Below are 21,158 nucleotides of genomic sequence, written 5' to 3' on the forward strand. Positions count from 1 at the left end.
GAATGGATTGCAAAATTATGGGAGATACACACAATGGAATTCTATTCAGCTATAAGAAGAATAAAATAATAGCATTTGCAAGAAGATGGAAGGAACTGGAGAACATTATGTTAAGTGAGATTAGTCAAGCACAGAAAGAGAAGGGACATATGTTTTCTCTAATATGCCCAAGCTAGGGAGTAGTGGTAATACCAGAGGGACTCCAGATGAAGGAGGGGAAATCTCAGCAAAGCTTGAACGGAAGGATAGGAGAGGAAGAAAGCTGAGGTTGTTCAATGGAGGAGCAACATATGAATGTGTAATAGTATAAATATAACATGGTTAACCTGGACACTCTCTACTGGGAGGGGGTAAGGGAAATGGAGGGGGAAGGGCATGAAGCACAATCTAAATGTACACCATTTTCAATATGTTCCACTTATAAAAAATAAAAATAAATAAATAAAAAGATGTCAACACTGAAGGCTGAGACATCTGTCAGAGAAAGCACTGGGAAGAAGGATTTCCTGCTTCTCTGCCCCCCACCCAATCTTCCTAGCATCTTTGTGCATGAGAGAGGATGTCAGGAAGTTGTTCTGATCTTAAATGCAATAGGCAGGTAAGGAAACTTCCTGAATGTCTTTTCTCTGGGGCTGCCAGGTTGCCAAGTGGTCTGACTCTGCATGCTGGGACACCCTTGCCCAAGTTCCCAGTGGGAGGCAGATGGTGCTGTGCAGAAGGGCCACAGGGAACCCTGCTGGTGGAGAGACAGGTGGTGACAGTGGGAGTCATGAGAGGACCACAGTGGGTCAACCAGAGGGGAGGAAGAAGGAGCGAAAGGAAGAGAGGGAAGAAGCAAAGTAGAAAAGAAGAAAGAATGTTAAAAAAAAAAAAAAAAGAAATGAAATGGCAGTCGAGGCAGGAGTCGCAGGGGTCGGGATATAGCTGTCAGGCCCTGGGGTCTGGAGACAGGTTTTTATGCACTTTATTTTTCCTCATCCAATCTAGGCATTCCTACTGGGACGCTGCCAGCACCCATGCCAGGACTTCATCATCATTCTGGTCATTCAGACCAAAGGCACAGGGCGCCATCTGTTGAACAAAAGCCTAACACTCCAGGGCATTGTAGAGGAACACATGGAGGGAGGTGGTCCCATCATCGGCCGCTGCAGAAAACTGGCCGAGTTTACCACGCAAAGTAAAGGAGGTTTGGCAAGAGCGAAGACAGTGTGCAGGTAAAGAAATGGCTTGCTGCTCAACTCAGCAGGCAGTTCAGAGTGTTTGGTCTTCAAAACATTTGTTTTATAAAAGAAAAAGACTAAAGAACCATTCCAGATTGAAGGAGACTAAAGAGACTTGACAATTATTTTCAATGCGCAACTTTGAACTTGGTCTTGGAATGGGAATAAAATAGCAATAATGGACACTGAAACAACGCTAGCTGTGAATACTATATCATGGCTAAATATCCTGATTTTTAACTGAGATTATGTAAGGAAACTATCTGTGTTGGGTGGGGGTACTTGGGATTGAACTCAGGGGCATTCTACTTCCAAGATATACCCCCAGCCCTATTTTATTTTTATTTTGAAACAAGGTCTAGCTAGGTTAACGAGAGTCTATTTGCTGAGGCTGCCTTTGAACCTATGACCTCCTGTCTTAGCCTCTCAAGTACTGGAATTCCAAGCATGTGCCACCATGCCTGGTTTCATTTTTTATTTTGAAACAGGGTCTAAGTTGCAGAGGGCCTCACTAAGTAAGTAGTTGAGGCTGACTGCAAACTTGTGATCCTCTGATCCTTTTGTCTCGGATTCCCAAGTACTGGGATTACAAGCATGCACCACCATGCCAGGCTCTTTTATTTTAAAAGATACATGGTAGTGGGCATGATGGTGCATGTTTGTAATCCCAGTACTTGGGAGGCTGGGACAGGAGGATTGTGGATTCGCTGCTAGCCTCCGCTACTTAGTGAGGCCTTCTGCAACTTAGGGAAACCCTGTTTCAAAATAAAGAGTAAAAAATAGAGCTGGGAATGTAGCTTGGAGGTAGAATACCCCTGGGTTCAATCACCAGTACCTCAAAAAAAAAAAAAAAAAAAAAAAAGGTAAGGAATTTAGGGCAAAAGAAGGCATAATGTCCCTAATGCATTCTCAAATAGTTGAGAAAATATGACATGAATATTTACACTTGTATATATTTATGTGTACATATACATACATATACATATAAAATGTATACATGCATTTGTGTGGGAAGCAGGAGAAGGGAGGGAGAGAGGAGGATAAAACAAACGGGAAAGATGTAAAGGGTATGGTGAAACTGGGGCAAAGGGCACTTGGGGTTCTTTACAAATCCTTATGTATTTGAAATTATGCTGAAGAGAGTTGCAAAACCTCAAAATACCTAAGACCAATCTTTCCCCCAAAGCTGATCATCTTTGAGTTCCCTACATTAACGAACTATACCACTATTCATCTACTTGCATAAGCCAGAAACCTCGGAGTCATCATGAATGTTTCTCTCTCCCTCAGCCCTCAAAAAAACAAAAAATCCAGTCCAAAGTCATTCATTCCTCACAACCTCAATTCTCATTTACATTTATTCCCAATTTTATTTTTTTGAGTGGTCCTGGGATTGAACCCAGGGGCATTCTACCTCAGAGCCATACCACCAGCCCTATTTTATTCTTTTTTTTTTTTGGTCATGGTACTGGAGGTGGAACCCAGGGGCTTTTTTCTACCCCTGGGCTAAACTCCCAGACCTATTTTATATTTTATTTGGAAACAGGTCTCACTAAGTTGCTGAGAGCCTCACTAAGTAGCTGAGGCTGGCTTTGAACTTGTGCGATCCTCCTGTCTCAGCCTCCCAAGCACAGGGATTACAAGCATGTGTACCACACCCCACTTATTCTTTATTTTGAAACAGAGTCTCAGTATATTGCAAAGGGCCTCACAAGTTGCTAAGGCTGCAATCTTCCTATCTGGGCCTCCCAAGTTCTGGGATTACAAGTGTGTGCCACAACAGGCTCCAATTTTATCTTTCTTCGTGCACTCTTTTCCTTACATTAAACCATTCTCTACTGCAACCCAAATTTGCTTACTTCCCATAAACGAGTCTGATCGTTTCACAGGTAACCACCACCATTTGCAAGTGCTTTCTATGACTTTTCAGTTCTCTTAAGGATTATAATCTTTCCTCTGCCCTACAAGCAGATTATAATCTTTCATTGCCCTACAATGATCCTATCCCTGCCCATCATTCAGCTCTTGGAAACCACACTCTCCACCTACAAAGGCTTTGCACAATCTGGTCACTTGATTTGAAATGCTCTTTCTTCCCATTCTTTATACCCTTTCATATTTCTGAGGGCCAGTGATCCAGTTTGGTCCATTATCCCCTCAAAAAAAGGAAAAAATAAGCCAGGCATGGTGGCACATGCCTGTAATCCACATACTTAGGAGACTGAGACAGGAAGATTGCAGGTTTGAGGAAGCTTAAGCAAGTAGTGAGATTCTTGGTAACCTAGCAAGATTAAATAAATAAATAAATAAATAAATAAATAAATAAATAAATAAATAAATAAGGCTGGGGTGTAGCTTGGAGGTAGAACGCCCCCAGGTTCAATCCCTAGTATCACACACACACAAAAAAGGAAAAGAATATAGCATTTATCTTGCCTTCCTTGTATCTCATGTACTGTTATTTCTGAGGCTCTTCCATTATAAAAGATAAATGAGGCTGTAGTTGTTTGTGAACACAGGTTTAAATATTTTAAGTATAGATAAATAGTAAGCAAAAAGTTTAAGAGTCACAGAATTGACAGAATGTAAAGTCAATCACTAAGCCAAACATGAGAAGAAGGGAGGGGAGGAAATGGGACAGGAATTGGGTAAGGAGTAATTGGGTGATATGTGCATATGTATGCCTCTACCATCTTGTACTCCATTAAGATGTATGACTACAATGCACCAATTAAAAATTTTTTTAAAAAGCTGGCAGAATGTGTTAAATAAAGGTAGGTGATTAGCAGCACATATATGCTAAACAAAGAATTCAATGAAAAAAAATACAAGATATCCTGATGTTTATGAAGCACCTTAATACTAAACATTATGGCTCAAAAATATATAAGGTACTAAATAAACATTTATGATGTAGTAAATGTATATGAGACTACACAAAAAGTCAGTGAGCACTTAGTATTCATGAGTCTTTAACTCAGACACCCCCTTACATGCTCATTTTGGCCTCTGTGTTCTCTGCCCAAGGAATTCAAATCCATGGCTATTCAGCACAGGCAGCCCTGCAGACACGCTTTCCCCTGTGTCTGACACAGTATGAGTCAGTCTCTGGGCCTCTTGTGAGAACCTGACTCTGGTCCTAATGACTACATCGACAGCAGGGAAGGCTAATGTGGCAGAACAAGACAGACATGAACCTGTCTATCACAGGTCTGGAGTATGGGCTTCCTCCTTGCTTCCACCGTATACTAAAGTTATTAAATTCACTCCGGCTCTTTCCTCTTGGTTCTCATTGTAAGTTGATTTTTTCTTTTTCTTTTAAATGTGCTTTTATTGGTGCATTATAATCTCACATCATAATGTAAATCATGTTGACAATGACATATATGCATGCAGCCCTTGATGCCCCCTCTACAAGTTGATTTTCTTAAGTCATATGATTCAAGCTTTTTTTTCTTTTTCTTTTAGTGATACTGGGGGTGGAAAACGGTGCGCCACCACAACCGGCTGATTAAAGCATTTTAAGTCATTGTGTGAGCTCCGTATTCCATGTCCTCTAGGGTAGTTTGCTTGTGATGTGCTTGGAGGTTACCATTACATCAAGGTAATTTCCTACACAGCACTCAGAGCAACCAAATAACAAGGAGAAGTTTCTTTCTAAAGGAAAATCCAGCTAATAAATGAAGAAACCGTGATAAAGAGACAGCTAGACATTGAGTGCCTCCTGGTAGAAGTACAAACTACCTATGAAATATACAAAAAAGAAAAAAAGAAATCAAACCTGAGTACAGTTAGTGCTGTAGATCTAACATTCAACTTCTAAAAAATAGGGAAGCCAGCGGGGTGTGGTGGCGCATGCTTGTAATCCCAGTACTTGGGAGGCTGAGACAGGAGGATCATAGGTTCACAAACAGACTCAGTGAGACCCTGTTTCAAAATGAAGAATAGCCGGGCGTGGTGGAGCACACTTATAACCCCAGCGTTCGGGAGCTGAGACTGGAGGATTGTGGTTCGCGGACAGACTCAGCTACTTAGTGAGGCCCTCCATAACTTAGTGAGACCCTGTTTCAAAATAAAGAATAAAAAAAAATATATATAGGGCAGGGGGTGTAGCTCGGAGGTCAAATGGCCCTGGGTTCCATCCCCAGACCTGCAAAAAAAAAAGAATAAAAAATATATAAATATATAGGGCTGGTGTTGTAGCTCAGAGATAATAAAATGCCTTGGTTTCAATCACCAGTAGTATGAAAGAAAGAGGAAAGAAAGAGAGAGAGAGAGAGAGAGAGAGAGAGAGAGAGAGAGAGAGAGAGGAAGAAAGGGGGGAGAAGGAAGAAAGGAAGGAGACAGAGGAAAACTTGTTAAAGCATGGAGATTTGGACTGGGAGAAATGCTATAGGATAAGTACTCTGTCTCCAAGAAATAAATTACAAGTCAGATAAAGTGAAACAAAAGGGAAGCCTATGTATTTTTTGTAAACTTAAAAGAGACCTGTCAACCAATTACAATGTATGGCTCTTCTGAGCATCCTAACAAACTGTAAAGCAACAAACAAAAGCAAAAGCATTTACGAAGGCGATGGGAAACGCTAGTAATAATGCTGCGGACTGGTAAGGACGGTGCGGTGAGAACGGCAGAGCACAGTTACGTGCCAGAAGGGGTCTCTAACTTCCGGAGACATATACTAAAACATTTATAGACGGAGTAACACAATATCTGAGATTTCCTTCAAATAACTGGCAGGGATGGGGGTGTTCACACACAAATGGCGACTGGCCACAGGAGATGACTGTGGAGGCTGGGTGATGAGTCCATGGAAACGTATTGATATTGTATACATTTGCAATATAATCAATTATTTGGTTTTGTTTAAAGAGAAAAAAGTAAGAGGAGTACGCAGGAACTTTCACGCTCTATATGGTGGGTGCATGGGTATGAGGCCTGGAACTACTACAGCCATTTGATACCACGAAAGAAGAGGGTCCAAGAATGAAATTCACACAAGAAGGGCACGGCTAAAAGAACCATGGGGGAAGTGAAGCTGAAGCCCTGACCAAATCAAATCCAAAGCTCATTCTATTTCAGGACCCTTTCAGGTTTATGAACCCAATAAATTATTTTTGTTAACTAATTTGAATTAAGTTTTCCATTGCAGCAAATGAAGATATCCTAACTGATACAATCGCCCACTCACTTTTGTCTCCACATCTCCTTAAAAATGTTATCAGCAAAGTCAGCCTATAGTCCTAGTATTTGGGAGGCTGAAACAGGACAATCTCCATCTCAAAGACAGCCTCAATAACGTAGGGAGTCTCTCAGCAACCTACTGAAACCTGTTTCAAAACAGAAAACAAAATAAAGCTGGGGTGTAACTCTGAAGTAGAATGCCCCAAGGTTCCATCCCAGTACCCCCCCCAAAAAAATCAGCAAAATCATTAATAACTCCTTGTTAAGACAGTTATAGTGGCACATGTCTGTAATCCCAGTCCTTGGAAGGCTAAAACAGGAGGATCACAGGTTCCAGACCAGCCCCAGCAACATAGTGAGACCCTCAGAAACTTAGAGACCTTGTTTCAAAATAATAAAAATTTACAGGGCGTGGTGGCATACATCTGTAATCCCAGTACTTGAAGGCTAAAACAGGAGGATCACAGGTTCAAGACCAGTTCCAGCAACTTAGTGAGGCTCTCAGCAATCTAGGAAGGCCATGTTTCCAAATAAAATAAATAATCAGAGCCAGGCGTGTTGGCGCACGCTTGTAATCCCAGCATTCAAGAGACTGAGACCGGAGGGTTGCAGTTCGCAGACAGACTCCGCTACTTAGTCAGGCCCTATGCAACTCAGTGAGACCCAGTTTCAAAATAAAGAATAAAATACAGGGCAGGGGATATAGCCCGGGGATCGAATGCCCCTGGGTTCCATTCCCAGACCCGCAAAAAATAAATTAATAAATAATCAGTCTAGGGGTATAGCTCAGAGGTAGAATGTCTTTGGGTTCAATTTCCAGTCTCTCTCTCACACACACACACACACACACACACACACACACACACTAAATAAATAAATAAATAATAATTTTTTTGGTGGTACTGGGGTTCCTAGAAACCCTTCTACCTCCGGACTACACTCCCAGACCTATTTTTATACTTTTTTATTTGGAAACAGGGTCTCTTAGGCCAGCACAGCTGGCTTCGAACCTGCGCAATCCTCCTGTCTCCGCCTCTCAAGCACGGGGATTACAAGCGTGCGCCACCATGCCCAGGGCTAAATAAAATTTTTTAAAAGGGCTAGGTAGGGGTGGCCAGGTGTGGTGGCGCACGCTTGTAATCCCCAGCTTGGGAGGCGGAGACAAGAGGATCGCACAGGTTCGAAGCCTAAGAAGGTTCTAAGCTTAAGAAACCCTGTTTCCACATAAAATATAAAATAGGTCTGGGAGTGTAGCCCAGAGGTAGAAGGGTTCCATCCCCAGTACACCAGAAAGGGGGGGGCAGGGGTGTAGTTTGGAGGTAGAATGTCTCTGGGGTCCAAGCCCTAGCACCACACACACACACAGACGCGCGCGCGCACACGCACACACAAATTAAGTCCTTGTTGCTATAAATCCAATGGATCTTTGTGAGGCTTCTTAATCTCTCTCAGTTCTACCTTATGCTCCCTCCTCCTCAATGCTCTCTTCCCCAGTTTGCAACTCCACTTTGCCATGTTCTTTCTTCCTCTCTAGCTACCTACGAGTGGTTCCTTTGCAGACTCTCCAGTCATGGGCCCGGTCCTCTCTCCTCTCTTTCAAAGTGACTGGTAGTCACCCACTCTCTTGATTTTAATTACTACCTATACCTCTCGTCCCTGACATCTTCTAAGCTCCACACATAAATACCCAAGGCCCTAATGCACACACTGCCATTTAGGATATTCCTAAACTCAAAGCTGTTTTCTCCACATCCCCCCCCCACACACAAAATCTGGCCATTTCCATTGTTCTTCTCACTAAGTAGACTCAATCTTAACATCTCTCAAGATCTCACCTTTCTTCCACATCTATGACCCATCCCCAAGTCTTCTCTTTTACTTCCGTCCACTTCTCTCCACACCCAGAAACCATCCAAATTCATGCTGCCATCATCTCGCGGCTGGATCATAGCGGCTTCCTCCTTCATAACTAAATCCTACTTTCATCCAGTTCCTTCCTGGTTTCCAGGATTTCATTCAAATTGTAGTAAAATACTCATTCCAACCAGTGTGTGCTCTGTGTGTGTGTGTGTGTGTGTGTGTGTGTGTGTGTGTGTGTGTGGTGTAGCACTGAGGATGAAACCCAAGGACATTCTACCTGAGCTATACCCTCAGCCCTATTTTACTTTTTAGTTTGAAATAGGGTCTCATGGAATTGCTGAGGCTGTCCTTGAACCTGCAATCCTCCTGTTTCAGCCTTTCCTGTACTAGAATCACTGGTGGGAGCCACCACACCCAGCTTATTTTTTACTTTGAAACAGGATCTCACTAAGTTGCTAAATCAGGCTATCAACCCATTATCCTCCTGTCTCAGCACAGTGTGTGCCACCACTCTAGGCTTCAACAGTTTTGTTTTGTTATGTTGTTGTTTTTACAGTGGTTTTTGCTGTTGTTTTTGCGGTGCTGGAGATGGAACCCAGGGGCATCACCTCTGAGCTACACTCCCATTCCTATTTTTTTATTCTTTATTTTGAAACAGGGTCTCACTGAGTTGCAAAGGGCCTCAATAAGTAGCTGAGGCTGTCTGCGAACCAAGATCCTCCTGTCTCAGCCTCCCAAATGCTGGGTTTACAAGCTCACACCACCATGCCCGGCTCATTTCAACATTTTTACAGTGAACTCCAAGAGATCTTTTTTTTTTTTTTTTTTTTTTTGGGTACTGGGCTTCCTGGAAGCCCTTCAACCTCCGGGCTACACTCCCAGACCTATTTTTTATATTTTTATTTGGAAACAGGGTCTCTTAAGCCAGCACGGCTGGCTTTGAACCTGAGCCTCCCAAGCGCGGGGATTACAAGTGTGCGCCACCACGCCCGGCCCAAGAGATCTTTTGAAACACAGATTTCTGATGACACCACCTTGCTTACAACAGAAACTAGTCCAGGTAGGAAGATTTATACCTTTCAAATTTTGAATCTATGCCTTTTGTACTTCAAAAAGTATTTTTAAGCATTAATAAATATTCCAAAACGTATAATCAAGACCTCTAACATCCACGTAAAATAAAAAAGTGGGTAAAGATATTTTTCCTCAGCTGGGCATGGTGGCACATGCTTGTAATCCCAGCATTTGGGAGGCTGAGGCTGGAGGATCGTGGTTCGCAGACAGCCTCAGCTATTTAGTGAGGTCCTTTGCAACTCAGTGAGATAGGGCAGGGGGCCAGAGGCTGAATGTCCCTGGGTTCCATCCCCAGACCCTCAAAAAAAAAAAAAAAAAAAAAAAGATATTTTTCCTCCTACTTCAAAATCTGCTACAAGACTACAAAATATATAAATCAGAAAAGATTTACATGCTCAGTAATCTGTCATTTTTTCTCAAAAGGATGAAAAATAAAGACATTTTAAAAGAATTTTGAGTAGAAGGGGAAGTAGAGAAACATCTGCAACCATCTACTTTGAAACTTTCCTTTACTCAGAAAAAAATGTCTATTAAATATTCCAAATGTCCTTTATGCCAAGGGTCTAAAGTTCTTAAAAGGTGCATGCAAGCCAGGCATGGTGGCGCACACTTATAATCCCAGCATTTGGGGAGGCTGAGACAGGAGGACCACGGCTGGCAGACAACCTCAGCTACTTAAGCCCTTTGCAACTCGATGAGACCCTGTTTTAAAAATAAAGAATAAAAAATAGGGCTGGGGGTGTAGCTCTGAGGCAGAATGACCCTCTGTTCATCCCCAGTACTACAAAAAAAAAGGTGCGTGCGATTCTCATTTTGGAGATGAAAAATAACATGAAGAGATGGGAAAGGCAGAACATGGCAGCTTCAAATGTTTTAAGATAACACACATACATGCCCAGAATCTACATGTATGGGAAGTTAAACATTATTTTAATTAGCATCTTTATTTCTCTATATCTAGAAAATAAGATACATGTACTCAGACTATAACTTTATTGCTGTATTCCTAGCCTCTGTTTTATCTTCCTAGTTAAGAAAGTGAAATTTTTTTCTTTGAACCCAGGTGAGAATTGAACCCAGGGGCATTTTACCTCTGAGCTAGACCCCATGTCCTATTCTATTTTTTTAGAACCTGCGATTCCCCTGTCTCAGCCTCCCAAGCACTGAGATTACAGGCATGTGCCACCATGCCCAACTTTTTTTTTTTTTTTTTTTTGGTGGTACTAGAGGTAGAACCCAGGGGCTTTTCTACCTCTGGGTTATACTCCCAGACCTATTTTATACTTTATACGGAAACAGGGTCTCACTAAGTTGCTGAGAGCCTCACTAAGTAGCTGAGGCTGGCTTTGAACCTGTGCGATCCTCCTGTCTCAGCCTCCCAAGTACTGAGATTACAAGCTTATGCCACCAAGCCCAGCCACCTAACTGAATATTTTTAACAAAAAGAATTCTTTAAAGTAATTATAAGAAATATATCTCATTCTACAATGAGAAACAGAATATTCAACAGCAGCCTAACAGTGAGAATAAACTGATACTTTGCAATTATGTGTTTCTTCTTCTTTTGGTACTAGAGATTAAATCCAGGGCATTCTACCTCAAAGCCACACCCCATAGACCTATTTTTTTTTTTTTTTAAATAAGGTCTCCCTAGGTTGCTGAGAGTCTAACTTGCTGAGGCTGTCCCTGAACCTGCCATCCTCCTTTCTCAGGTTCCTAACTACTGAAATTACAAGGATGCACCACCATGCCAAGTATTACATATCCAATTTTTTTTTTTTTTTTTTTTTTTGGTGGTACTGGGGGTGGAACCCAGAGACTTTCTACCTCTGGGCTATACTCCCAGACCTTTTTTATATTTTATTTGGAAACAGGGTCTCACTAAGTTGCTGAGAGCCTCACTAAGTAGCTGAGGCTGGCTACGAACCCGTGTGATCCTCCTGTGTCAGCCTCCCAAGCGCGGGGATTACAAGCATGAGCCACCACGCCCGGCTCTTACGTATCCAATTTTTGCCCTAAATTGAAATATAAAAATTGGCAAGGCCCTCCACAATTTAGTGAGACCCTGTTTCAAAATAAAAAAATAAAATAGGGCTGGGGGTGTAGCTCAGAGGCAGAATACCCCTGGGTTTTATTCACACTAACACACACACACAAACACACATGTAAGAAGAGTTAAAATGCAAATTTTAGCATAAAAGATGTGGACTCTATTTTGGCTTCATAGCTAACTAGTTAGATAACCATGGGCAATTTAATTAACCCCTTTAAACCTGTTTCCTTATTTATAAAAGATGGCAATTTTCATATTTATCATATTTCCTGAATTATTCTTTTCACTTTGAATATTTGTAAAATCAGGATTCTTATAATTAATTTGCACTTTAATTTTTTTATAAGATAACTTTCTTTTTTTTTTAAAAGATAACTTTTCTTTTTTTTTTTCAGTACTAGGGATAGAACCCAGGGTCATTCTACCTTCGAGCAACACCCCCAGCCCTATTTTTTATTCTTTATTTTGAAACAGGGTCTCACTGAGTTGCAGAGGGCCTCACTAAATAGCTGAGGCTGTCCGCGAACCGCGATCTTCCTGTCTCAGTCTCCCGAATGCTGGGATTACAAGCGTGCGCCACCACGCCTGGCATTAAAATACCTTTTAAAATCATTAATGGCGCCAGGCGTGGTGGCGCACGCTTGTAATCCCAGCGCTTGGGAGGCGGAGACAGGAGGATCAAGCAGGTTCCAAGCCAGCCGCTTGCTCTGGCTTAAGAGACCCTGTTTCCAAATAAAAATATAAAAATAGGTCTGGGAGTATAGCCCGGAGGTAGAAGGGTTTCCAGGAACCCCAGTACCACCAAAAATAAATAAATAAATAAATCATTAATGGCTCTTAAAAGCAGTGAATCAACCCGGGCTACCCTCAACCTTCCATCCTTCTGTATCAGCCTCCCAAGTATTGGGATTACAGGCCTGCATTGCTATTCTGGGTTGAGCAGTGATTCTTAACCTCAGGTCCTTTTGCTCCCCAGGAGACTAGACCTAGCAAAGCCTAGAGACACTGTCACTGTCACCTGTGGGGCGGTCGTTGGGGTAGGAAATACAACTGGCATTTAGCAGGTGAAAGTCAAGAATGCAGTATTTTACTATATTGCACAGGACAGCCCCAAGAACAAAGAATTATCTGGTCAACACTTCTGCAGCTGGGACATTCTGCTTTAGAGTCTTAGAAAAATAAATAATATCTACTTAAATGGGCTGCTCTCAGAATTGAAAAAAATGCATGTAGAATGTTCAGAATGGTAATTAGCACAACATACATATTATTTTAAGTTAATAATAATAGTTTTTTTCAATCTTACATTTAGAATCATTTATCTACAAAATAAATACCAAATTCTTAGCTTATTATATCACAGTTTACCTTTCAAGCTGGATTTCCTACCACTTCATTACATAAACCTCCTCCAATCTATCTGGTTTATGTTGTTTCACTAACACTACCCCGGTGTCACAACTCCATGCCTACACACAAACCATTCCTTTGTCTACAAGGCCTACTCTCCATTTGGCCTGACTCTCTACAGGGTCTAGCTTAAACACCATTTCAGTACTAAGGCCTTCCTTCCCGGACCACTGAGGCTTGAAAGTAATCGCTCCTCAACAGCCCACACCACCTCCTACTACCCACATCTCCCCAAGTGTCACTGCTCTGGTTCATGACTCTTATCGCTGACTTACTAAACTCTACTTGTTGTACATATCTCCCCTACTAAAACATAAACTCTTAAAAGACATGCATGGCTTAATCCCACAGCATTTGACACTGTTGATTAGACCTCTCTCCTTGAAACTTCTTCCTCCCACGGTTTCCATGTTATTACTTTAATTCTCTTCCTAATTGCTCTAATTTTGCCTCCTTTTCCTCACCCTTTCCCCTCCATTCTAAATATTCATCACTAAATTCTGTCTCAAACTTCTCCTCTGCAATCATATACGTGTGTGTGTGTGTGTGTGTGTGTGTGTAGTTGAAACTGGAAATATATTTGTATATATACATTTTTTTTTTTTTGCAGGTCTGGGGATGGAACCCAGGGGCATTTGACCTCCAAGCTACAACCCCTGCCCTATTTTTTATTCTTTATTTTGTAACAGGATCTCACTAAGTTGCGGAGGGCCTCACTAAGTAGCTGAGGCTGTCCGTGAACCACGATCCTCCGGTCTCAGCCTCCTGAATGCTGGGATTACAAGCGTGCGCCACCATGCCTGGCTGTATATACACATTTTAGTACTGGAGATTTTCTGCCTATGAGCTCCACCTCCAGCCCCATTTTATTTCTTATTTTGAAAAGGGTCTCATTAAGTTGCAGAGGGCCTCACTAAGTTGCTAAAGCAGGCATTGAACAGACAATCCTCAGACTCAGCCTCCCCGCTCTGGGATCAGTGTGTGCCACCACACCCTCTTAGCCTTAGTTCCCCAATCACACTGCATACCTACCTTTACAGCTACCTATTACACGGTTCCTCACACAAGCTATCTGGCCAACACAAAAGTTCAAGGTTTCCAAAAGCAAAGCTGCCTTCCCCATTCCTACTTTGTCAGAAGAATCACAATTCGTCCTCCCAGGAAATCTCAGTCTCAGGTAATCTCATCCTTCCTAAAGCCTCAGGTGACCTTATTCTCTTATAGACTATTTCTTCATTTAAACCACTCCCCATAGCCGGGCGTGGTGGCGCACCCTTGTAATCCCTGCACTTGGGAAGCTGAGACAGGAGGATCACACAGGTTCGAAGCCAGCCTAAGCTACTTAGTGAGGCTCTCAGCAACTTAGTGAGACCCTGTTTCCAAAAATAGGTCTGAGAGTGTAGCCCAGAGGTAGAAAGCCCCTGAGTTCCACCCTCAGTACCACAAAAATAAATAAATAAATAAACCACTCCCCATGCACTCCCAATTCAGTCCTTTACAAATACTAAGGATTAAATTTCTACATTTTTTCCATCATTTGCCTCTTTACCATTCCTCTGACTTCTACCCATACAGGATGGCGGTTAAGAGTATAAACTGAAGTCAGACTTCCCTGGTTCAGATCCCAGCTCCATTAGTCAGGTGGCTTTGCATGAGTTCCTAAACTTGAGCCCCACTTTCCTCATCAGTAAAACTGCAGTGATTAATAGCTTCCACCTCAGAAGGCTGTCATGAGAATGAAACGAGATAGTATGTGTAAAGGTGCAGTAGCAGCTCAATAAATATCGGCAGCTTTATAATGTTCACCCCCTTCAAGCCCTCATTACCTCCTACCCAGACCCTTGCACTAGTGTCCCAAAGTGGCCTCTGCTCCCTGTCCATCTTAACCACCGTCACACACACTTCTCATAATCTTCATATTCCTAAAAATCAGACTGCACGCACACACCCAAGTGTGTGTGTGCTTGTTTTACCAGAGATTGAATCCATGGGCATCTATCTACCTCTGAGATATCTTGAGCCCTATAATTTTTTTTTAAATTTTGAAACAGTCTAAGGTGCAGAGGGCCTCACTAAATTGCTGAGGCTGGCTGAGAACCTACAGTCCTCCAGTCTCAGCCTCCCAAGTATTAGGATTACAAGTGTGTGCCACCACACCCAGCTAAGAATCAGACCTTCCATAGGATTTTGAAAAGATCTACTGAGATATACAAAGATATATGACAAAGTGTATAATAACAAGTTTATTTATTCATTTACTTGTTGGTACTAGGGATTGAACCCAGAGATTGCTGAGAGCCTCACTAAGCTGCTGAGAATGGAGACTGGCTTGGAACCTGCAATCCTATCTCAGCCTCCTAAGTACTGGGATTACAGGCCTGTGCCACCACACCCAGCTGCAAATGATTTCATATCACTACAGTAATCGGTATGAAAAAAAGAGAGTGATAGTTAAGAGAGTGATAGTTAATAAGGTTGAAATGATAAACTGAGATCAGATAGGGCCTTGGCCAGATACAACTGTAATCCCAGAACTTGGGAGGCTAAGACAGGAGGATCCACGGCCTCAGCAATTTAAGTGAAACTCTCCAATTTAAGTGAAACTCTCGGCAACCTAGTGAGACCCTGCTCAAAATTTTATTTTATTTACTTTTTTTTTTTTGAGGGTCTGGGGATGGAACCCAGGGGCATTCAACCTCCGAGCTATACCCCCTGCCCTATTTCTTATTCTTTATTTTGAAACAGGGTCTCACTGAGTTGCAAAGGGCCTAAGTAGCTGAGGGTGTCTGCGAACCACGATCCTCCTGTCTCAGCCCCTCAACTGCTGGGATGACAAGCGTGCGCCACCTCGCCTGGCTTGTTTCAAAATTTTAAAAGGGCAGGGGGCATAGTTAGGAGGTGGATGCCCCTGGGTTCAATCCCTAGCACTACATGTACGTACCATTCCCCCAAGGGATCTAAAGAAGCAGAATATATAAAGCAAACTCAGTCATATAATTGCTTAAATGAGTTAAGGTTTTTGTTGTTTTATAGGACCTTGCTTAACTTGCCCAGGCTGGCTTCTAAATTGCCATCTATCCTCTTGTCTCAGTCTCCCAAGGACTGGACTGTAAGTATGTACCTCCACACCCGGCTTGGGGGTTCTTTTTTTTTTTGTCTTTTTGAAACTGGAGACTGAACCCAGAATGCCACACCTGCAAAGCGGGCGCTTTTGCCACTGAGCTACATCCCGACCCCGGGTTCATAGCTTTAAATGTGTAGAAGCCACACAAATAGTTTAAAAACTATTCCTCCTCTTTTTGCAATGTAAAATATTTAGGATATCTATTTATATTTGCAAATTCCTCTACACAAACGTGTTCATTTGATCAAAACTATAGTTGCACTCTTCAACAAAATAAACTATTAAGGCAATTTGGAACATTTTGAGGGTAAAGAGAACATATTCAAAGCTCCTGATAGAAGACTTCAAATTAAGTAAATACTCCATATTTGCTTTCTATGTGTTATTATGTTAGCACTTCATTTATCTTTTACAATCTAGTTAGTTCATTCTATGTCCACAATTTTTTTTTTGGGGGGGGGTGGTACTGGGGTTCCTGGAAGCCCTTCTCCTGCCAGGTTACACTCCCAGACCTATTTTATATTTTTTTTATTTGGAAACAGGATCTCTTAAGCCAGCGAGGCTGGCTCTGAACCAGCGCGATCTTCCTGTCTCCGCCTCCCAAGTGCAGGGATTACAAGCATGCGCCACCACGCCTGGCCACAATTTATTTCAAGCCATCATTTTTAATGACTTTGAACATAAAGTATCCGGTTCTAAACTGACTTTTTATATGTAAAAGATAGAGGTTTCTAGCCTGGCATGGTGGCGCATGCTTGTAATCCCAGCACTTGGGAGGCTGAGACAGGAGGATTACACAGGTTCAAAGCCAGCCTCAGCTGAGTGAGGCTTTCAGCAACTTAGTGCGACCCTGTTTCCAAATAAAGTATAAAAATAGGTCTGGGAGTATAGCCGGGAAATAGAAAAGACCCTGGGTTCCACTCCCAGTACCACCAAAAAAAAAAAGAGGTTACTGACGGAAAAAAAATCCTTTTATGTGATTATTAAAGAGATTTTAAACCAAGGGTGGTGGTATCTGCCTACAATCCCAGTACTTGGGAGGCTGAGACAGGAGGATCTCTGGTTCAAGGCCAAACTCAGCAACTTAGCTAGACCCATAGTAACTTAGTAAGACACTGTTTCAAAAAAAAGGGGGGGGGGTGGAGTAGGTGTGTAGCCCAAAGGTAGAATGTCACTGGATTAAAAAAAAGAGAGAGACAGACAGACAGACAGACAAGCAGACAGACAGAGACAAGAGATTTTAGGAAATCATACTTGAAAGCTGGTCTTTTTTTTTTTTTTTTTTGCGGTACTGGGGATGGATCCCAGGGGCATTCTACCTCTGAGCCCTACTTTTTTTATTCTTTTTATTTTGAAACAGGGTCTCACTGAGTTGCAAAGGTACTCACTAAGTAGCTGAGTACAGGACCCTCCTGACTCAGCCTCCCAAATGCTGGGATTATAAGCATGTGCCACTACGCCCAGCTGCTATGGGCTTTTTTTTTAAATAAGTGACTAAGATAGAATATTAAACTTGAAATATGTTGTCTATTAACTTTATCTGCATGTCTGCAGCAAAGAAAGAATATTATTTTTTAAAAAAATCAAGCTAGGTGTGGTGGCCCACGCTTGTAATCCCAGTACTTAGAAGGCTGAAACAGGAGGATCACAGGTTCGTGGCCAGACGCAACTACTTAGTGAGGCCCTCTGCAACTTTATGAGGTCATGTTTCAGACTAAAAAATAGAAAATAGGGCTGGGAGTGTAGCTTAGAGGTAAAATGTCCCTGGGTTCAATCCACAGTACCACCAAAAAAAAAAAAGAAAAAAAAAATCAGCCAGGCATGGTGGCACACACCTGTAATCCCAGTACTTGGGAGGCTGAACAGGAGGATTATAGGTTTGCAGTCCTCTGCAACACAGTGAGACCCTGTTTCAAAAATAAGATAGGCTGATAGTGTGGTTCAGAGGCAGAATGCCCCTTGGTTCAATCTCCAGTTTTGTTTTTTTTTTAAGAAAAATACAAAACAAGAATATCTACAGAGCTGCTGGTTGCTGTAAGAATAAATGAAGTTAACATAGTGTGTTGAGTATACAAGAGGTATGTCCTACCACCACTAATATCTTACCCTTTGCAGTCAAGCCTCAAGTGAAAACTCATCTCTGCCATTTACTGGCAGTCTGATAGAATTGTTTAACCTTTCTGTGCACTGGCTTCCTCATCTTATTTAAATGGGGAACATACTATCAATATCACAGGGTTGGGAATCCTAAATGTACAGCTTAATGAGGGGGGAAAAAAAAGGATCCAGCAGAGTGCCAGGCAGAAGTCAGACTTCACTGATCTCTATTCCTTCCATCCCCTTTCTTCTCAAGCGTGTTCACTGTGTGTTCATCAAATGGTCCAGAATCTAGAAACTGGCCTGACACATATCCAGAAAGTAGGCCATTTTCTGGTTAGAAGGCTTTGTTAATGCACAACAAAATTTTGACATTTGTACTGTAAATTTCCTCAGTTTCAGATGGAAAAAAAAATTTCTGATTGCATCTGCCTTCTCTTTTGTACACATTACTTTTCCACACAGGTTACTATGTAAATTTCCCTCTTTCCATCTTTTCTAAATATTTAACCTTCACTGACCCTCCTAATGGATATTACATTCATTATGCTGATAAGTTAAAGCCAAAATGCATCTATTTAACTCATAATTTTATATCAGAGGTAATTTTTAAAAATTAACACTTTGTCCTTCCTCATGTTAACTCTAGACATTTTGTTCCAAAGAAACCTTTAAAATATGTTTTTCAATAGGATTTGTTATATTTATTCCTAATGCCAATTCAAAATCAAAGCATAAGAATTCAAATAAAATCAAGACTGTCATAAATATAAAATTACATCCATGCTATTTTACCCCAAAACTAATTCAAATAATTTTCCAAAGACTGAGATTCATTTGCTACTAGACTATGATATACAAGTCCCGGAAACAGTTATATGTAAGTTTAAGCAATACAACTTAACCATGTACCCACATATTTTCAGTCCTAAAATTGGAAATCAGCCATCCTCCTCGCCTCAAAAAAAAAAAAAAAAACTACATTTAAGATCCGGAGAAAAGTTTGTAAATACTAAAGAAACTTTCATATTTTATGTACCCCAGAATGTATTAACTACAGAACAGAAATATTGCAAAATTACTCTTAAAGTTAGGCTAAATGGCAAGCGCATCTTGCAATGAAAAGCCAGCTCTCTAGCTTTTTTAGCATTCCACAACATGGGCTCCTAAAGCAACAGCTAAGGAATTACAACAGGAGGCCCTTTTCCTGTTATTTTGCAAAGACTGTATTATAGAGTGAGTGTTTAATTGCCAATGTAATACAGAATTTCTGTGTCAACAGCACATGCCCTTAAGAAACTATTCTAAAGAAAAATTCCCGAAGTAGGGACTTTTTAACTTATGAAGCAAAACACACGCAGAAAAAGAAATACTGTCTCAAAATACTATGAAAACAGCACCCTAGTAAGCAAACTAAACAGTGGTTTAAATAAATGGTTTAATAAGAACCTGAAATGTGCATGGAGGACTGATATAGGTATATAGAATGACAACAAGCACTAATAGTGCACTTCTACACAGGCTACCTTTCATCGCCTGGGAGTGTGAATAGCAGCCACCATTACAAATGTCAAAACCAATACAGTACTATGAACCATCCACCTTCTTTCAATAATAAAGAAACCAACTCAGGTTTCTTGGTACTGCAATCAGAATTATGGCTGAGGGGGAAATGTATGCACCCAATAAGGAAAAGACCACTAATGAAACTACTATATATGAACAAAAACACGACAAAATTGCTCAGTGGAAAAAAAAAAAAGAATACTTTTGCTATCCAATAAAAAGAATCCAGCCAAATCTTCCCCTTCATTCAAGACCAAACCCGCTTTATTTCTCCTCCCTTTCTCCTCGTCCTAGCCCCCCATCATCTCCCTGAACCTGTGCGAGAAGACACGCAGGGAGGGGAGGAATTCGAGAATCAGGGAACAAAAACCAGGACGTGGATATCATCAAGAGGAAGAGGGGCCGGGAAGACACCACTTACCTGTCCCAAAGGCTTTGGCCACCAGCCAGGCCAGATTGCAGGCGATTTTGGCCCTGGAGAAATCATAGTGGTCAAAGGGCTTGATGGCTGGCACAATGAACGTCTTTCTCATCTCCCGGGGGTCTGCAGCATCCCCCATCTTTCTCGGCGGGTGTCCTGGGCTCTCACCTCTCCATGGTGTGGCCGGGCCGCCGCGGGGGTGGGAGGGAGGAGGCCGAGCTCACACCATCGGGCCGGGGCGAGGCCCGCCCGGAAGCCGCCCGGGGCAGAGGAACGCGGCGGCGTCCGTCCGTCCGTCCGTCCGTCTGTCTGTCGGCCTGTCGGCCGGCCGGCGCCCCCCACCCGGAGCAGGCGTGCGAGCGAGGCCGCCTCCCCTTTGTCTCCCTCCAGTCAGCCGGGCTTGGGGGAGGGGGAGGCTGCCCGGGCCCGGAATTTTAAGGCGGGTGGGGGAAGAGAGTCTTTAACAATCACGTTGTGGAAAATGCCCCCGCCATGGCGATGCCGCGCGTCCCCTTCCCGGCCTCGGAGCGCGGGGACGAGCAGGACCCGGCGGCGCGGGAGCCCGAGCCGGGGAAACGTCAAACCCTCCTCGCCGCCGCCGCCTCCCGGCTCTTCCTCCCGGCTGGCGGCGAAGGCGGTGGCCTGGAAGGCGCGGCGGATCTCCAGCCCTCCGTTTCAGCTTATCAGCGATGTCCTTGCATTTTTTTTCCCCTCCTTTCCTCCTTCTCCTCCGCCTCGGTGGCTTCCCCTCCGCCGCCGCCGCGGCCGCTGCGGTTTTCCGGCTGCGGCACTGGATGGAGACAGCAGATGCGGAGACGGAGCATGCGCAGTGCGCCGCCCGGCCCCGCCCGCACGCACGCCGGCCCCGCTCCGGCCGCCGCGCACTGCGCCTGCGCGGCCCGCTCCGCCCGCGCCCGCCTCGGAGCCATCCTCCCGGGCTCGCTGGAGTGCGCGGGCTTCGGGTCCCTGCCTCTGGGCTGCTCCCGCTTACACAGAGGAAAGGGAAGGAAGGGAGGAGAGAGGCCTCGCGATCCCCTTTAGATTCTAGTTATACAGCGGTCAGCCAAGGAAACGGGTACTTATTTAAAATACTTATTTAGCCTAGGCATTGCAGCAGACAATCTCAGTTACTTGGGAAGCTAAGAACGG

At 43.0% G+C, this 21,158-nt stretch overlaps 1 protein-coding gene across 4 annotated transcripts in view; it reads right to left on the reverse strand.

Moving 5' to 3' along the window:
* CAMSAP2 (calmodulin regulated spectrin associated protein family member 2) overlaps positions 1 to 20,148 on the reverse strand; it is a gene marked incomplete at both ends in the record, with an annotated part of 109,627 nt that extends 89,479 nt beyond the window's left edge. For all 4 annotated transcript variants that reach the window (XM_080698347.1, XM_080698345.1, XM_080698346.1 and 1 more), the window contains one exon: positions 20,010 to 20,148. In XM_080698347.1, coding sequence (XP_080554473.1) covers positions 20,010 to 20,148 — 139 coding nt within the window. The remainder of the gene's footprint in view (positions 1 to 20,009) is intronic.
* Between the last annotated feature and the right edge of the window lie 1,010 nt (positions 20,149 to 21,158).

Source organism: Muscardinus avellanarius, assembly GCF_963383645.1.
Source record: "Muscardinus avellanarius genome assembly, chromosome: 7".
Lineage (NCBI taxonomy): Eukaryota > Metazoa > Chordata > Mammalia > Rodentia > Gliridae > Muscardinus > Muscardinus avellanarius.